The 18,095-nt window shown below is 34.5% G+C and overlaps 4 protein-coding genes across 5 annotated transcripts; 2 read left to right on the top strand and 2 right to left on the bottom strand.

The window, feature by feature from the left end:
- Positions 1 to 395: 395 nt before the first annotated feature.
- LOC146147901 (exonuclease 3'-5' domain-containing protein 2-like) lies at positions 396 to 4,434 on the bottom strand. The gene is made up of 12 exons (XM_083388601.1): positions 4,146 to 4,434; positions 3,494 to 3,670; positions 3,088 to 3,197; positions 2,912 to 3,020; positions 2,541 to 2,821; positions 2,339 to 2,445; positions 1,916 to 2,081; positions 1,684 to 1,816; positions 1,513 to 1,573; positions 788 to 923; positions 655 to 727; positions 396 to 536 (listed from the first exon to the last, which is right to left on the bottom strand). Exons 1-12 carry the CDS (start codon positions 4,395 to 4,397, stop codon positions 405 to 407), a joined length of 1,737 nt encoding a protein of 578 aa, XP_083244727.1. The 5' UTR covers positions 4,398 to 4,434; the 3' UTR covers positions 396 to 404.
- A 311-nt stretch (positions 4,435 to 4,745) lies between these two features.
- Positions 4,746 to 12,294, top strand: LOC146147900 (uncharacterized). Its single transcript, XM_083386986.1, has 16 exons — positions 4,746 to 4,871; positions 5,056 to 5,191; positions 5,733 to 5,861; positions 6,442 to 6,525; positions 6,608 to 6,735; positions 6,860 to 6,962; positions 7,154 to 7,325; positions 7,757 to 7,866; positions 8,314 to 8,427; positions 8,524 to 8,646; positions 8,724 to 8,855; positions 8,960 to 9,045; positions 9,168 to 9,264; positions 9,745 to 10,058; positions 10,451 to 10,697; positions 11,723 to 12,294. The coding sequence occupies exons 1-16, from the start codon at positions 4,789 to 4,791 to the stop codon at positions 11,753 to 11,755; spliced, it is 2,091 nt and encodes a 696-aa protein (XP_083243112.1). The 5' UTR covers positions 4,746 to 4,788; the 3' UTR covers positions 11,756 to 12,294.
- A 358-nt stretch (positions 12,295 to 12,652) lies between these two features.
- LOC146147899 (NADH-cytochrome b5 reductase 3-like) lies at positions 12,653 to 15,417 on the top strand. Of its 2 annotated transcripts, XM_083388672.1 has the most exons (7): positions 12,656 to 12,860; positions 13,097 to 13,263; positions 14,024 to 14,183; positions 14,392 to 14,580; positions 14,648 to 14,758; positions 14,890 to 14,989; positions 15,059 to 15,417. In XM_083388672.1, the coding sequence occupies exons 1-7, from the start codon at positions 12,837 to 12,839 to the stop codon at positions 15,229 to 15,231; spliced, it is 924 nt and encodes a 307-aa protein (XP_083244798.1). In that variant the 5' UTR covers positions 12,656 to 12,836; the 3' UTR covers positions 15,232 to 15,417. The 2 variants fall into 2 exon arrangements, with proteins under 2 accessions (XP_083244797.1, XP_083244798.1); XM_083388671.1 differs by having other exon boundaries at positions 12,653 to 12,860; positions 14,890 to 15,417.
- Positions 15,418 to 15,483: 66 nt separating this feature from the next.
- On the bottom strand, positions 15,484 to 17,464 carry LOC146147898 (UDP-N-acetylglucosamine transporter SLC35D4 homolog). Its single transcript, XM_083388673.1, has 2 exons — positions 17,083 to 17,464; positions 15,484 to 16,593 (listed from the first exon to the last, which is right to left on the bottom strand). The coding sequence occupies exons 1-2, from the start codon at positions 17,246 to 17,248 to the stop codon at positions 15,821 to 15,823; spliced, it is 939 nt and encodes a 312-aa protein (XP_083244799.1). The 5' UTR covers positions 17,249 to 17,464; the 3' UTR covers positions 15,484 to 15,820.
- Between the last annotated feature and the right edge of the window lie 631 nt (positions 17,465 to 18,095).

The raw sequence follows: 18,095 nt of genomic DNA, 5'->3' as shown, positions 1-18,095 counted from the left end.
TACATTTTCTACACCTGATTGAGCAGTGATGTAAACAGTAACATTTAAAACAAGAATATAAAACAATGTTGAAAGACATAACAAATTGTTGAGACTGGTATTTAAACAAGCATTTTTAAAACTAAGCACCTGAAAATGTAATCCTAAATTATTTGAGGGCAAGCATTAACTAATATTAACATAACAAGCAGTAGCATGTGAAAAATATAGAAAAAAATAGTCAATGGAGGTTTTAATATTTCATACCAACTGAATCAAATGGTTTATTTCATGTAAGTGTATGCCATATCAAAATCAGTAAATCGATTTGTAAAGCACTGGACAACAAAAGTTACATTAAACAGAAATAGTGGAACAACATAATCTGTAAAAAACAAATGGATATAATGAACCTAAAATTGTTATTATACACCATTATGACATTGGTTTGGTATTCTGTCATGATTGTGGTCCACTGACCACATATCGGGTAAATATTTTGGTTGCATTGAATCAAGAAAATGTTTTCTCCATTTCCTTTCAAAATCAATTAATCCCTGAAAAAAAATTGGACATAAAAACACAATTAAACCTTAAAATTTGCAAAAAGTATTTACAATCTCATATCATTTTATTATAAAATATTAGTAATTTACATTGATAACTAAATCTTACTTGCAGATCTTGTGCTTCCATAATCTTTGACACCACTTTTAGACCATGTGGCATATACGCTTCATTTTTATACCTTACAAAAACATTTATTGTAAGTTTATTTCATGCCTTTATTTAATTAAAATTCCCATACCTAGTCTCCAACAATGAGGCTTTTTCAATTAATTCTCTTGTAACAAAATTAACTTTAAAAAAGTCTGTGATAATTGTTTCAAGTTGAGATTTTCGTGGTTCTGGAATTTTATCCCAAGCAGCAGCTAAAGCTCTTCCTAAAAATCAAAAACAGCATGAGGGACAAAACAATACACAACATTATTAGAATTTTTTGCATAGTATTTCAAAACATCTTAAGTTTCTTTGTAAAAACTTTAAAATAATTATAATTATTATTATTTTTTTTAACTTATTCTTTAAACTTTTAAACATATTTTTGGCAGTGCTTAAAATAATAATAAACTGGCAGACTAATGAAAGACATGACAGACTCACCTAATATGTCAATCAATAATGCAAGCAAGGCAGGCTAGAAAAACAACTAGACTGCAGTGAGGTTCGAACTCACGACATTCAGCCACACTGGGACAGGCTCAGAGAGGAGCAAGTCGAGAAACAACTGTACGCCAATGCTTGCTACATTCTGTCATTACAAGCACCCTTACATTCTGTACACTTAATTGTAATTTAGGCTATATTTAACCCAAAAAGATTTTAATTGATGTTATAATGTGTCAAGGATAGCAAAATTACAGCACTGACAAGAAATAATAAAAAAAACTTGTAAAAGCAATATGGAGCATGGCTGTTGATAAAATGTTTCATTAATTACATTTTTGGATATAGAATTAAAAACTTTTTTACCGGCAGATCTAACAGACCGTCTTTCATGATCTTCAAACAGCTGAACAGCCTGTTTTGATCCCTTAAAAAAATATAAAATATTGTAGAAAAAGGAAAAAATATGAAATAGTTAAAAGAAGTCTTTTTAAAACTTAAATAGTTTAAACCCAATCAATGTGTGCTGCAACTTACCAGTGGAGCCTCGCATTCAACAGAAATCTGTTGTCGAAGACTAGCGTCATAGAAACCTGCCACTTGGTGGCATGTAACACACATTGGAAGGATGTCATGAGATATGTGATCTTTCATTACTAGTGGAAAGTGTCTAAATACATTAAAGGTTTATTTGTATTTATAACCTACTAAAAGTAAACATGTAACAGATTTTTTTTCAAGTTATAAGCTGAACTTGTTTAATTGATACCTGCGATATTCATGAGGAATGACATTTTTTCGAACAATCGAATCACTGTGACCACACACAACACAAATGTTTTCTTTATCATTTAGGTAATAGTCTCTGTTGGAAACAGGCCTGCCTGCTGGCTCAAACCGGAGTCGAACAGTTAAAGGATCTTCGGATATGACATCTATAATTTACAATGATCATTAACTGTTTTGCTAGAAATCAGTGTTTAGATTAGTTAAAATGTTTAGCTGGAGCATAATCTACCTCAGAAGCTGGCCAACCTATATAACAGATTGTAACTTTTGCTATTTTATGTGATAGGATGATAATTATAATCTTAGTTTTAATAACTTGACAGGATCTTATCAATTGTTAATGTTTCAAGTAATCCTTGGGAATCTAGCATATTTAACCCAATGCAAGAACAATGACAATAACCTGCCAATTCCTTTTCCAAGTACCAGCAGGCCTTTTTTCGATCACAAGTAGAAAGAAGTTGACCATCAGGCGCTTGAAGTTTGCAATTGTCATACAATGGTTGTTTTCTAAAACGTAATATTTTCCAAACTTTTTCTTGATTAAAGGTATCTATACAATAGCTTTTTACTGATATTCAAACTAAAAATTTGGATATACTCACCTTGTCGAATAGGATTTTAAGTTCCTAAACTGTAAACCAGAAACCATTTGTTGCCTTGCTGAAGATTTCACTCTTTTTTTGGGTGAATTACTCCGGTGTTTGAATTTAAATTTTACATCTTTGATGCCTTGACAATAGCTACATGCCAAACACCATACTGTGTGCCGTAAAAGCTTGGTAGACAAATTGTTGACAGTTTCAGAGCTTTTTGTAATTTTTCTTGCAATTAAATGTGAAAATATCTGTACTGCAACCCAAGCATCATTTGAAGCATACTGAACCTGTAATGTGTATGTGGAAATTTACACAGGTTTAAAATTTCTAAAATTTTAACATTGGTAAAACTAATTCAAAATGGTGAAAGGTGATACCTGTTTGTAAGACAAACAATCAGCCTCCCAGTTGCTACACTGGATTGCTTTAGCCTTTTCAAGAACAGCTCCTACATAATTGTCAGCCAGTCCCTTTAAACTCATAGATCTTAAAAGAATAAAATTTCATATGCTGCTCACCCACTTTGTTCACCAAGTTTTCCCATATTTCTCACCCCATATATCTGTCTCTCGTCGCCATTGCTCTGAGATCAACACAACCTCGTACAACAAGATTCCAGTCCTTAAAAAGTTTCATAGCATCGCCAAGCGGCCCAACCCCAACCTTAAAATATTACACATGTTATTCAACTGGTATAATTGACAGGTACACACCGGATATTTTATTAAAGCAATTTATGCCAAATGTGATTTATTACATCATACAAGGCCCGATTGCACTCCAGGGCCTTCCCGCCAAAGTTATTTTGCTCAAAACCACACAAGAGGTGTCATTTGGTGTGACAATTCTCAACCAAGAAAAATAATCATATATATAAATGTCGGCCACAAACTATGAATTTAAATGCAAAATTGGGCAGTTTGTATTGTTAATGTGTATTTAGGCCATGAACATCATACCTTAATAACACTTCTATCTCCCATAATTGTGATAAACTGTTTTGGGATTTCATCAGTATATTTGCAAAGTCTTATAAGTAGACACAACCCAGAGACTGTGGCAACCTGCAACAAGGCAACTGGCCCTGTACGTTCTGCAGTTGACACCCATTCACAGTCAAAACCAAGAAGTTTTACCTGTAATCAGATTTTTGGAAAGATTTATGTAGTACGTAATAAATTATCATAACAACCGATGATGTTTGTAATAAAATCACGTTTATTTACTTTTATAATGTGTTGTCAAAAATAATTTAGTAGAGTTTTTATACTACATTTTATACATGAATAAGCAATCTTTCACAACCTATGTTCATGAGGCCCCAAGGATTAGGCATAATTATTACAGGAAAGCTTTGACAACCAAATTATTTTAAAACTTTTTGTAAGCAAACAAAACATGAAAATGAGCAAAAAAAATGTGCATTTTTTAGTTAATGTTTGTATAATCTTTGTACAGCTTTCTTCATTTCCTTAAATTTGTACTAATCTTGCTCAGAATAAATCCTAATAAACATAACTATATGAACTACTGCGGTCCGCGACCCATTAGTTGAGAACACTTAAATGCAGCATATATATAAGTAACAATAAAGTGTATAATTTTCCCTACATTTGCCAAGTGTTGTTCTAGTTTTTTAATACATTGGTCGAATTCACAACGTGTAGTTATGATCCGAATTTCTTTGAACGGCAATCCATCTTCTTCCGATATTCGTTGACTTTTGAAAGGCCATAAATTGAGTTTAGCCAAACAGTAAGACAACGAACGCTTGGTTTGCTCACGCAAGTATGCCAGAAAAGTCCCAGTTACTAATCCAGCACATAAACCTCCGCCAAAAGCAGCCACCAAGGCATGCTTCATCCTAACTTTTTAGGATAATAAAGTTAAGCCTTCTGTACGCAACCTGCATAATATGCAGCAGAATTAAACTTTGTCAAATACAAAACGCACGTGCGATTTGTTGTTGCTCAGCGTTTGATGACGTAGCATGTGATCGAATAAAATGCAAGGAAAGTAAAAGGTTTAAATCGTGCATAAATAATTACCTTGTGTACGGTATTTAGAGTCCAATTGGATATTTTTTTAAGATAAAAGAAACACCCAATTCTACGAATACATTTTAGATAAACTTAGTAAAGACCGTTTACCGTGATTTTACTTGTCAATCATCTATGGGGATTCCCCGTTATTTTTTTAACAGAAACAAAGCAAGTTTTGTACTTCCGTTGCTGTGAAAGCACATCTCTTCGATATGCCGTTAAGTATTTTAAAAAAGAAAAGATCTAAACTGGTTTCTGTGCGAATATCTATGTTTGATGCCGACCTAGAATTCAGGTTTGTTCTGTTGCATAATAATGATGTCTTATGTTATTTTCTAATCTATAATATGTTTGAAAACTGTGTATTAATATTACAAGTACTCAATGTTTGTAAACATATTTAGTTGTTTAACTCTGCCTTTAAATATTAACCTATACCGTCCTATATTTGATCTAATAATAATTTTATATGCATATAGTGTGGATCAGTCAGCAAAGCTGAAAAGGGTTTTTGATCTTGTTTGTCATACAGTTGGACTACGTGAAACATGGTACTTTGGTTTGGCATATCAAGACAGCAAAAACAAATTAGTTTGGCTAAAACTTGATAAAAAGGTATTATACTCTGTAAACAAAATAATATTATTCTCGATTGATTTGTGTGAAAGTTTAAGAAGAGGAGAGACTATTTGCCTGTAGGGTATACCTAAGCCAACAACTATTGAAACTCTCACCCTAACTCAAATAGTGTGCAATGATTTATTAGCTATTTAAACTTTGGCAAAAATCTCAGAATTAAGCTGAGCATAGATTTATGATACCAATTAGTGGACTAGCAAAAAAGGAATACATTATGAGAAAAAGTCTAAACTGAGGACACCATCTGAACTGAAATGCCTGCCATTAAAAGTAATAAACAAACATTAAAAATTTGAAATTCGTATTTTTAATTTGAAAAACTAGCCTAGACTTTTTTTAAAATTAAATTTAGGAAATAGGCGATCTGAACTATTAATTGCTAAAAATTCAGTGCTATGATTTATTGCTAAATCCAGATACCAGTGGTCCCCACCTGTCGGTTGTGGCCCCTCGGGGTAAACATTTTTGTGGTGATTTTGTGTTTTAATGATAATTTTGCCAAATAACAAAATTTTAGATTCTTGATCAAAGCATACCACGATATTCTGCTGGTTACATTGATTTAAAGTTTTTGGCAAAGTTTTATCCAGAAGTTTTAGAGGAAGAGCTAATACAAGAAGTTACAAGGCATATGTTTTATCTGCAGGTATTTTTTTTCATATGGCTTTGTTTTATGAAACTCATTGTATTATATTTGAACACCAATTTAATGAATACCTTTGAGCTTTAAGCAAATAAGATCCAGTTTTATAAACTTATCTGTCTGTTTAGGAAAAGTTTATGTAGTTTTTTTTAACTGGTTTATTTATATAGTTTTACCTGGCCAAAATATATCTTTGTACAATATTTTTAAAATATCAAAACTTCAAACAAGAAATAATGGGCCTGTGTGATATGATATTTCAACCCTGATATTTAAACTTTTTGAATAAATTAATCTTTATTCACTATGAGCTTTAAACTTACTTATAAAAAATATATGGAAAAAAAAGTGACATTGAATTAATTTTTCGTTTAAATAATACAGGAATCAATTTGGCTGTAACAGCAAACTTGTTATTTTTGGGTGTAAAATGTATGTATAATTTATGTATAAAATTGTAATTTGAGTTGCTAAACCCTCTGTCTTTGATGTATCACCTTTATGAAATACATTTTTCATGAAATCATTAGTCAACTTTAAGACATTAAAACTAATAGTAATGTTTATTATTTTCAACTATTAGTTTCAACAACTAATTTTAACTGAAGAAATTGAATGTCAACCAGAAGCATCAATCCTTTTAGCGTCATATGCCGTTCAAGCGAAGGTATATTTCCAGCATTTGTTAAAGGATTCAAATATTAAGAAAAAATATGTCCTATTTAATTGATTAACAATAATTGTTGTAGTTTGGTGACTATGATCCTGAAGTGCACAAGCCTGGGTTCTTGTCAGAAGAAATCCTTCTTCCACAATGTGTTTTAAACAACTTTCAGTCTGTGACTGGAGCAATGTGGGAAGAGCAAATCACCAATTGGTACAATTACATTGAATATAAAACATATTATGGTCTTCATCAGTATAATTAATAAGGACTGAAACAGAAATATTTTTTACCTTTTTACTTCACATGTTAACGATTTTCATATAACTACTTCAAGGTATGCTCAACATCATGGCTATACAAGGGATGAAGCAGAACTTGAATATTTAAAAATGGTCCAAGAATTTGAAATGAGTGGAGTTAACTATTTTAGCATAAAGGTGAACATCCGTGACATTCTGGTTTTCTTCAACTTAAATCCATTTCTGCCAACTATCCCAACCTTAATGTTGTAGAATTTAAATGTAATTTGCTTTACAAAATCACATTATATATTTGTTATTGTAGAATTACTGTATAAAATTGTTGACTACCTTTTCAGTGTTTGTTTACTGTTTTATTTTACATAAAGGATGCAAATGGGACAGAAATGTGGCTGGGGGTTGATGCCAAATCTGTAAGTCTGTATCCTAAAAGCAGCAAACTTTCACCTATTCATTCCTACCATTGGAGTGATTTGGCTGACATGTCCTACTCTGGAAATAAGTTTATCATCAAGCAAACATCCAGTACTGGCAGCGGAGGTTTGTTTTAAAGTGTCCAAAACAAATTATTGATACCCCACTAAGTTTAATTTATAATAAAACTGCTTTGTGTAAATACATTAGTATGTTAGGTGACACATTGTTAGAAATGTGCAAAAACATGAGTATAAAATAGTGTGGAACTTAGTTGTTGCTTGGTAAGCTGTACATTCATGGTAGTGTTTTATTGTTACGCCAGTGATATGACGTTATGGAATAACCTAAGATAAGCCGAGTTTCCCCCTCCTAACTCTGGGGCACCCATGAAATGCCAATTAAAAAAATAATAAAATATACGGTCTAAATAAACAGTCAAAATATGTTTAGATACCAATTCCTTCCTAGCAAAATTAAAGGTGTAACACAATCTGGACTCTAGGAGTTTGATATCTTTGAAATCCCATCTAAAATATTATACCATGTGTGATCAGGTGGAACACTTGGCAGGAGAAGGCTTCAAATGATGTCATCGACCACAAATATTAACAATATGTGTGAGGAAATTTCCTTCTACACAGATGATCAAGACACTAGCAAGCTGGTGAATATCTACACATGAAACATTATTTACCTCTTTACTTTGAATTGATTTTGTGGAAAATATTTCATACAAAGATTTAGATGGGGGTTTATCAACCATGGCCCTTGGCCTCTCTGGGGATCCAAAGAGTAGTATTTGAGCAAGCATATATTATTTTAATTATTTAGCCTTTTAAAATGTATTTCCTGTTTTCATTATGATTTCAGAAAAGAGCTTTAAAAAAAAGGTGTTAAGAACTACTGGTTTAGATAGACTAATCATTAGTGGAAAAATAATATGTGACATACCCTGTTCTAATTATAATCCTAATTTGTTGAAATAGCTTGTATGTGACTATTAATATAGTGTTCTTAGTATGGTAATGTCATTTATTTCACATTAAGCTTGTCAATTTGTAAAGTTTCTAATCTCTATATTCTAAAGATGTTATTTTTGTACTATGTCTAGATCCTCGACTTGTGTAAAGGAAATCATGATCTTTTTATGCAACGAAGAAAAGTAGACAGCATGGAAATACAGCATATGAAAGACCAGGCCAAAGAAGAAAAGGCTAGAAAACAGGTATATATATATATATATATATGCTTACTTCGCTGTTTTCAAATATTGAAAATTTATATATACTTTGCTTTTCTTATATATATTTCCTTTTCATAGGCTGAGAGGGATAGATTGAAAAGAGAGAAAGACTTGCGACTTCAAATCCAACATGAAAAGGATGAACTAGATGCAAAACTGAAGCAAGTTCAGGACGAAAACAATGCATTGATGGATTCACTGGTATGCTCTCTAAATATTACTTTTTTCCATTTATTTTGTTACAAAACAAACTAGCTAGTAGTAAGTTTTGATTTTAGAGAAAGTCGGAGGACTCCAATGAGCTATTGTCGGAAAAGGCCAAGTTATCAATGGAGGAAGCGATGTTGTTAGGCATGAAGGGTTCCAAAACTGATCAAGAGTTACAGAAGCAAAACGCAGAGCTGATGAGGGTAAGTTGAAATGTATGGCAAAGGTTTATACGTAATGAACTGGTCACTGTGTTTTTGGCATTGGCTTTACTCAAGTTAACGCTTTGGATTATATTTTTGTTAAGGCCCAAGAGATTAATCAGCAACTGAAACAAACCATTCATCAGTATGACCAGATCACGAAGCAACTGACTGAGAATTCAAGAACGCAGTAAGTTTAATTGCGATATGTAATTATCTACAGTGTTTGAAACGATATTTATTTTTGGTCGTTTGTCGTACCTCAACAGGAGAAAAAAAATGCTAATTTAATACTGATGCTATTACTTGTAGAGAAATGGAGAATGAAAAGTTAAAAGAAGAAGTTAGAACGTTGAAGAAAGCTCTTAATGAAGTCAATATGAAATTGTGGCAGCAATCAACTAACATGGTAAGCTTGTAATTAAAATGCGAGCCGAATTGCTTTTCTTTCCAAGTCATGGTTTATTTTTAACTTTTTAACTTTTGCTGGTCGTGTTTTTTTATAATAAAGACAACTCAATCGCGTAAGTTTGGATTATAACAGCGGTTCTCAAGAAACTTTTTTTTCGCGGCGCCTTTGTAAAAGTTGATTGCCGAGGCACCAGTGATTGAAATTTTCTTAGTTTTTATTTATTTTTTGTTTGTTTGTAACAGAAAATTAAAATAAATCGCTGTATTTTTTTGTAACCATCATTTGAAATGCATACGTCGGAGGATAATAATAATATATTTGCAAGAAGTATGTCGCAATTGAATTGAAAAACTTAAACGACCCCCATTTGATTATGATGAAATAAAAACATTTTACAAACAATAGATTGTGTTTAAATAGTGTGAGGTTAAACAAAAAGCTGCGAAATAAAACTGTTCCAACTCGTGCCTTTTTTAGCACCACGCTTCGCCGAGCACATCAAGCAACATGTCGGTGAACGGTTACACCATGCCGCTGCCCCAGCAACAGCTGCAGCAGCCCCCACCGCATACCCAGGTTCACCCAATTCACACTCTCGCCCAATCCAGTAACTCGATGTCGGTACCAGCTGCCGCCCACCAGGCGTCGCCCTACCGCATGTACTCACCCGGAAGCAGTACTTCCGGGTTGACCGACGGCGGAAACCCGTCAAACCGAAACAGCAGCGAGTTTTCCGCCAACGCTGGTCACGTGGACATGCAGCAGCTGTCACAGGAGATTGAAAAAGAACGGTAAAACACCCGTGGCCGTTACCACTAGTTAGTAGTTATTGCAGAGGTTCACATGGCTGTTCGATGGTTAGTGGTTCGTGACCAGCCAACCATTAAAGTTACAGATCTAGATGTGACAATGAGTTGCAGTGTATCCTATATTCGTTTGGCAAAATCCACCGACGGAGAATTTGCGATGCTTATGAAAAACAGAAAACTTGTTTTTTTAATTTTAAATTATTAAATGGTAACTTTTCAGAAATAATATAAATGTTTGCTAAAATTACTTCGACAGACACTTGAATTTTTAAAACATTTTTCCCACTACTCAAGTGTCGCTCGCACAATAATATCCCTGTGATAATTGTTCTTAAGATTATCTGCGAAGACCTGCCAATCTATATTTCATTTAGGGTCGAATACCAAATGAAAACGCGAAACATCGAGAAGCAGCTTCAATCGCTTCGATCCGAACTGGAGTTTCTTAAGTTTGACGACCAACAACAGCAACAGCAGCAGCAGCAGCAGCAGCAGCAGCAGCAGCAGCAACAGCAGCAGCAGCAACAGCAGCAGCAGCAGCAGCATCCTTCCACAAGCTACCAGCACTTTTCGCCGGACCTTCCCGCCCACGATTTGCACTACGTGTCACAACACAGCGAGGTTTGGGGATCAGGTTTACTATAACTTGTCACAATAACTGGGATATTGGGGTTTAAAAACGTGTTATTACTGAGGATATCTGATACTTCATATTTTATTACATATCCAAAAATCATATAGAGCAAAAAGCCAATCAGATCGGATACCAAATGAGGGCATTGTTATGGTTAAATAATCCAAATAAGTAGAATTCAAAATATGCAACCGTAAAGTTTTTTTGGTGGCTAAGCACAAAATTGCTTAAGCAGTGGGAGACTTAGTTACCTTTATTTTAAAAAAATTGGCAAAATTATGGCTGAAATGTCTAAATTAATTTGGTATCGGATCGAAACCACCCTAGTATGATACGAGTACCGAAACTACCACTTGTCTCAGGGTAACGGCCCGTCCGATATTATCTATCGGACATTTCTAGTAATTATCCAGGTTTTAGAGGGAAACATTTTTATTGGCGAAGAGGCAAACAATGACAAACAATGCGAAAGCGTACTTATCAGCTGCGAATTTGGCGAATTTATGCTGTTAGCTTTTTATGCTTAGAACATTTGCTGCCCAAGATTTCGACGCCGACCAAGTTACGCTATAGTGCCTGTCACGCTTCGCTGCCGTTTGTCAGCGGCGCTGACTCGGCAGATTTTTTTCGCTGACCGGTTTTATAGCGGTGCTTTTTGCTTGGGCTTTTGTGCAATGCTTATACCTTTTTGTTACCTAACTGTTTTTGTTAATGCCGGGTAACATCTAGTTTTTACATATAACGCTGTGTCAAGTCACAGAAAAACTAAATTAGTTTAAACCCAAGACATGATGACAGTTAATTGTTTCATCAAGTATTAGAAATAAAACATACTACAAACGCTATTCATGCATTTCATTTATTTCAATAAATTGGATTTACCTGTTTTATTTCTATTTTAGTTATACTAGCATTGCCCCTTTTCATACGACTTGTTCTACTTTTATTACTATCTTGTTTTTTCTATTTCGTTACGTATGTTTGAAAGAAGATACTTTCATTGTATTTTCAGGTGCAAATACGGCCACAGTATTACGAAGGCTAATTCTACTGATTGACTTTGCTTCAATCGTCGATCATATAACAAACTGTGGTTGGGGATCGTGCCATAAAGCTTACGAGTCAAATAAAGTTACACATTTTTCCTTAATTCTGCTTTGTTTACTCGCTTTACACTGTTTTTCCAAGGTGCTTTCCAATCGTGCTTTGATAGAGGTTTTAAATTTGCGCTACAATCATGACGAGTACAAATTGCAACATATCGCAGTATCTGCGTTTAAAATCCACGGTGCTTTTACGAACTATGTCATGTCGCTGCGTTTATAATTTAAAGCCATAAATTGGATACATACTCTTCTGTCAATAAGTCTATCGCTTTGCAACCTTTGCACTTTTTCTGTATTTTATTTTGGGTTTATTAAATGAGTTGTGCTATTTGGCTTATTGTGCCATGCGATTTGCTGTGTTTAGTGCTTGTTGCCTTTAAGGTACCTTTATTGCGATTGTATAAACTTTCGTTATATTTTGTGCTCTGAATTTCGTGCCATTTACAGTTATAGTTGACTGTTTAAAATAAAAAAAAAAAACGAACAGTGCCATGTCGAGGTGAGTAGGTAAAATCTTGGTCATTTAAAAAACACGGATTAAATCAGTCTTTTTTATATTTACGTTCATTACTTGTCAAGAAGCTAAATCACACCAGTGCCTATACCTATATCAATATATAGGCACTGATCACACACAAGATATCAGCTAAACCCAAGCAGGACTGTGCCTAACACATTTGGTAACCTGCATTAATATATAAAGTTCGACGTTTTTTTTGTTCATCTTTTTTGCCTACCGGTCTTAAAAATGCAAAACTCCTTCATTTCTTCGAAACATGCCAACCGAAAGGTATGTATCGCTTGAAGGGGCAGTGAAACGCTTACGCAGCTTTTTGTTTGAGTGTAGGGAGGTGCGCCTCAATTGGCTGGCCCAGGTTTGCTGTTGTTCATCAAAGTAAATCAGCACGGCGCATCAGTTCAGGAAGGAAAAAGGAGACAGGGAAGTGCGGCAATTTTGTCAGTGGTCTGAATTTACGCCGTTGTTGCTTGTTTTTAATAGACGCTGAAACGAATCGAGCAATGTCGTCCGAAGTTAAACCACCTGTAAGTATCGTTTTATTTAACGAAATAGATTGCTAGTTAACGCAAGCCTTGCTGTTTTCATCAATATCTTAAACGGCGTTTCGTTAAGAAATTATACAACTAAACTGCTGGGCAATAAACTTCAGCTGATTGTTATGGGCAGATATGTAAAGAATCTGTTAACGCAACTAGTGTTATTTAAAAACTGATTGCTTAACCCCAACAACCCGTTAAGCATTTCTTAATTATTGTGACAGTCTACAGCTTCAATAGTTGGATTCGGCCTCACTGCGGTAGCAGCCACTGCAGCGGCTCTATTTGCTGATAAACTATGCAACAGTGAAGCGCCAATAACTCTGGTTGATCCTGAAGTCAAGTACCCTCTCAAGCTTGTACGCAAAGACAGAATATCACACAACACCAGGTTTAAATAAAATAAATTGATTGAAATCGACATGCAAACATAAAAATTAAGTTAAACACATGCTTGGTAAAAGTAATTTGGTAGCATTACCAATAATGTATATTATAGATTTGTATTTTTGTCTGATTAACCATGATAACTTGAAATGTGAAACATGAGTAGTGCAACAGCTTTAGGACAGGGGTCCACTATAAAACCTAGTGTTTAGTAGGCTCTTCGAAAGACCATTTCTTAGACAGACATTTAAAAAAAATGCTTCAAGAACCTAGAGTTGTACCAGTGTTTGCTTATCTCATAAGGTTAAATCATCACGGTGGCAATTCTACCCACTTTGATTAAATTCTGTGTATAGTTGTAAGAAAAATTTGTTTCAAGTTTCATTGGTGTACTGTATTCCGACAATTTTATATATAATGTATATTAGAAAGTTGCATCTTTTTCAGAAGGCACAACATATACCATGTCTGAAAAGTATGGCATATCACTGGTAAACGTCATAAAAAATTGGGGTGCATCTAAGGTCAAAAAAACTGGCTGCATATTAATTTTTTAGGGGCACAGGTCAAGTCTGTTAAAAAAATTGCGGTGCACTTGCCATACTTTCCGAACAACAGTTGCTTTAAAATAGTGCTCCTACTTAAGATTGCCATTTATTTATATTTGGGCATTTCTGTTATAAGACACCCAAAGAAACTTCTACTGAACAAGAAATAGCTTAAGTTGCAGTCACTATTTACAACTATTCAATTTTGGCTTTCAGGAAATTTATTTTTGAGTTGCCTTCAAGCAATCACATCCTAGGATTACCAGTAGGAAAGCACATTTTCCTTTCAGCGACGGTAGATGGAAAGTTGGTGGTGAGACCTTACACACCGGTGACTTCTGATGATGATAAGGGTCACATGGACCTTGTCATCAAGGTACCCTTTTGTTGATTTTTTCAAGATCAAGTTTTTCCAATATGAGTTCATTTGCTTAACTGTGGTGGATTAGAAAACAAAAAGAAAATCAATGTGAAATATAAGAAGACTATTTCTAGTTCTTTATATTAATATTGGTACTTTTGATCACTCAAAGGTGAAGATAATATTTTTTTGGTAGTAAAATAAGATGTTTTACTTTTTTAAGGTATATTTTCGGAATCAACATCCCAAATATCCAGATGGTGGAAAAATGTCTCAATACCTAGAAAACCTTCCCATCGGACAAACTGTTGATGTCCGAGGCCCAAGTGGTTTGATTAAATATAAGAGAAAGGGGCTTTTTTCGGTTCGCTACATTAAGGATGGGCTTTCCTATTGCAAAAGAACAAAGCAGGTAAAATTACAAAAAAGAAGTATACAATAGCTTCGCAGTAATTTTATTGTAAAACTTATTGATTCAGATTGGAATGATTGCTGGTGGAACAGGAATCACACCTATGTTACAGCTAATTAGACAATGTTTGAAGGATCCAACAGATAAATCTAAAATCTGGATAATTTTTGCTAATCAGGTAATAATGCTGGTGGTAATAGATTAAAGCTGTATAATAAAAAAATAGTGAACTTGTTAATGTGTGAAAGCAAACTGCTGGGTAATTTGCCATCCAAGGTTAGTGATAAATATTATGTGCATGATTTCCAGACAGAGGATGATATCTTGGTGAGAAAAGAGTTAGAAGAATGTTTATCTAAAGATCCAGGACATTTCAAGTTGTGGTATACATTGGACAGGCCCCCTACAGGTATCTCAGGTTTACTGTGTTGTGTAAGCTTGCTACTACATAATTTAACGATTGTGTTTCTATTTCTAGGTTGGCAATACTCCACAGGATTTATCACAGAGGATATGGTTAGAGAACATCTTCCTGCGCCAAGCATCGACAGCATGGTGTTTCTCTGTGGTCCAAAACCGATGGTTGAGTTGGCTTGCCTGCCTAGTTTAAAGAAAGCTGGACATCATGAAAGTCGAATTGTAACATTTTAAACCTCAACCAAATCAAAAAAACAGTTATTGATAGTGTAATTGCTGCCACTGTATGTATCAAATGTGGTAATGAATGTAATATGTATTTATGTTTTGAGTTGTACATTGTGCTGCATTAACTATTGGAAAGTGTTTTATTTGCAATTGAATGTCAAAGATAACAATACATTATTGGTTGTGCCATGATTAATTGTAAAACCCATTTTTTTCTGATTAGACATGTTTTTTTCCCTTTTGCAACAAAAATGCTATTTATCTCCAGTTTATTTCACATCACCAAAAGTGTAAAACGCATAATATTGCACTTTGCTATAAATATTTAAATGAAAACATGGTAGTTCAGATAAAAAGGTTGAAGAGATGATACTTTAGTTGAAGAGATGATATTGCGAATGCCCAACGAGCAGGCCATTACTGCAAATAAAAGTCGGAACTCTCATCCATAAGCGAGATTTACTAAAAAAGACACAGTGGCTCACAATGACAACAATTTGTATGAGGTTAAAGAGTGGTTTTCTTTTATAACATATAAAAATACAGAGCGACAAATCAATTTTTTTGTAACACATTTTTTTCAGACCAAATATTTTTAAGTACCTATGAGAATATCTCTAACTTCATGTTCTAAATTGTCAGTTTCATCAAACATACTCCCTACAATATGGCTGATATCACCTCCTACACCACATAGAATTGCAAACCAAAGAACTAAAGTATGCTTAACTGGGTACAAATGCATAGACACAAGCAAAGTAATTACTTTAGCAGCAGTTTGAATCATTTGGGATGTTGAAGTCAGCACTCCAGGAGTAATTTTATTCCACAACCGACTCACTCCCCAACCTAAGATACCGCTACAAAAACAGCCAATGTAGAAGTTTATATTTCCCAAATGGTTGAACTCTTGCATTGCCACACTGTGGTGACCAAGAATATATGCTGAAGAAAGCAATGTGAGAGTTCCCCATAAGTTGTTTAGGGATTGTCTTTGCACAGGGTTAAGGTTTGGATATGACCACTGTGGACTTGTGTACCAGTAGGCTACTGCTCTGTAAGAACCCGAGAAAACGGCATGCACCATTATCCATGACAAGTCTGCTAAATCAGCATTGACAAGCATGCTCCACAGTGCAAGCATGAGAGCAGTCATTTTAAGGGGTATACCAAAATGAACAGCACCAGTTGGAAGGTGATCATCACATAGTATTAATATCACATCGCTAGCACCATGACTAAGTAGAAAGACTGGGATAGGTGTGCGTGAAAGAGCTTTTGAGCCAGAATACAAACTTCCAACATAAAGAATCATAGAAGGAAACCATGGCATCAGTTCTGACAACGTAATGTTTTTGAGTTGATTTCCTATGTATAAAGCAAAGAATATTTGTAATTGTAAATATCATAACTGGAACATATAAAACAAATCTAAAAAAGAGTATTATAAATTAATGCTTTTTACTTAGGCCCCAAATTGAATTTGAACAGTACATAATTTGCCATAAACCTTTTGGGGCGCTCTTTCACTTATGTAAGTGAAAAGTTATGCAAAAAATAAAACAAAATAATACCGCATACCACAACGCATATTGTTTGGGTGAAGGTGGGTCAAGTATTATTATGTTTATTATTAATAATAACTTGAACCACCCTCAACCAAACGCTAACCCGCACCCTAACCCAAACAATGTGCGTTGTGGTATGCAGCATTTGAAGAAAGTTTTTTTTTTTATTAATTTTCACGTACATAAGTGAAAGAGCGCCCCTTTTTGGCTAATTGTAAAATAATATTGGGAGTGATTTGGGGTAAGGCAAGATATGTTTATGAACATATTTCAGCAGAACTATACTTACCAGAGAAAATTGAGATAAGGGCAAATGCAACCAAGGTTTGCCATCCCTGAAAAATAGTTGGATATTGAAAACCTAAGGAGCTCAAAACGTACTTGTTGCAAAGCACAGCAGCCATGTACAAGACACAGTATGTTACATACTCCACGATATTGTGACGAGCAGTCATACCAGCAGCACAGAAAAAATATTTTATATATAATAAGACTACATTTAATCTCTGAAAAAATGCAAAATTTAACTAAAAACTGGTAACAGTTTCATAGGTTACAGCTTTGGTTTATAACTCAAAACTTTTACTTTGAAACTATGCTGAAACGTCTAGAACGGGGTTTCTCAAACGGACACAGTGCATTCATCTTTTTGCGAAGAGGAGTTTGCCCAAGTGAAACGTCGGAGCTTGTAGTTTTAATATTTTTTGTTTACGTGGGGGCGCAACTAAACGCGCTCAAGCAGCCAAAAAGCAGTGGAGCATGAAAACTTTCTGTAGGACAATACTTTACAAAAAAGAGAAATATATTTCTCGTTTTAAAACATATTTTCTATTTTTTGTTATAAGTCAAGCTTCCCATAACAAAACTAACTGCCAGCGCAACGGATGGAGCGCCAGCCATGATAGGGTCGGCAAAGGGACTTGCACCAGTAGGGCTTTAAAGAGCTGACCAAACATTTCCAAAGTTTGGGAAATGTTAAAAAACAACCCGAGCTCTCCGACCCCGAATGGAATAAAGATTTTGCCTTTTTAGACGACATACTGTGTCACTTGGATATATTAAACTTAAATATACAGGGTTATCATTGACACACATGTAGACGAATTATTTCGATTGACAAAAATGGAAAACTAGCCAGAGTTGAAGAGGACTGCCCATGACAAGGATTGTCATAAGTTTCGCTAGGTAGGACTGTAACACACATTTCACTAAATGCCTTGCAATTTTTCATGTTGGTGTCAAACATTAAAAATAAACCTGTTTGAGCAAAAAAACAGTATCTGTTCATGTGAGTGCGAAAGG

This window comes from Ascidiella aspersa, chromosome 4 (genome assembly GCF_963924565.1).
Source record: "Ascidiella aspersa chromosome 4, kaAscAspe10.2, whole genome shotgun sequence".
NCBI lineage: Eukaryota > Metazoa > Chordata > Ascidiacea > Phlebobranchia > Ascidiidae > Ascidiella > Ascidiella aspersa.
The sequence above is the reverse complement of the archived record's forward strand: the minus strand, read 5'-3'. Positions and strand labels throughout refer to the sequence as shown.

Bases quoted from the DNA above. Each gene is read 5' to 3' on its own strand.
- LOC146147901 (XM_083388601.1), bottom strand. From the start codon at position 4,397: ATGAAGCATGCCTTGGTGGCTGCTTTTGGCGGAGGTTTATGTGCTGGA. The intron at 3,198-3,493 runs GTATGATGTTCA...TAATATTTTAAG, and splicing joins GAGATAGAAGTGTTATTAAG to GTTGGGGTTGGGCCGCTTGG. The intron at 1,817-1,915 runs GTATCAATTAAA...TAATGTATTTAG, and splicing joins ATTCCTCATGAATATCGCAG to ACACTTTCCACTAGTAATGA.
- LOC146147900 (XM_083386986.1), top strand. From the start codon at position 4,789: ATGCCGTTAAGTATTTTAAAAAAGAAAAGATCTAAACTGGTTTCTGTG. The intron at 6,963-7,153 runs GTGAACATCCGT...TTTTACATAAAG, and splicing joins TTAACTATTTTAGCATAAAG to GATGCAAATGGGACAGAAAT. The intron at 8,856-8,959 runs GTAAGTTGAAAT...ATTTTTGTTAAG, and splicing joins AAAACGCAGAGCTGATGAGG to GCCCAAGAGATTAATCAGCA.
- LOC146147898 (XM_083388673.1), bottom strand. From the start codon at position 17,248: ATGACTGCTCGTCACAATATCGTGGAGTATGTAACATACTGTGTCTTG. The intron at 16,594-17,082 runs GTAAGTATAGTT...CTTTATACATAG, and splicing joins CCTTATCTCAATTTTCTCTG to GAAATCAACTCAAAAACATT.
- LOC146147899 (XM_083388671.1), top strand. From the start codon at position 12,837: ATGTCGTCCGAAGTTAAACCACCT. The intron at 14,184-14,391 runs GTACCCTTTTGT...TACTTTTTTAAG, and splicing joins ACATGGACCTTGTCATCAAG to GTATATTTTCGGAATCAACA. The intron at 14,759-14,889 runs GTAATAATGCTG...CATGATTTCCAG, and splicing joins GGATAATTTTTGCTAATCAG to ACAGAGGATGATATCTTGGT.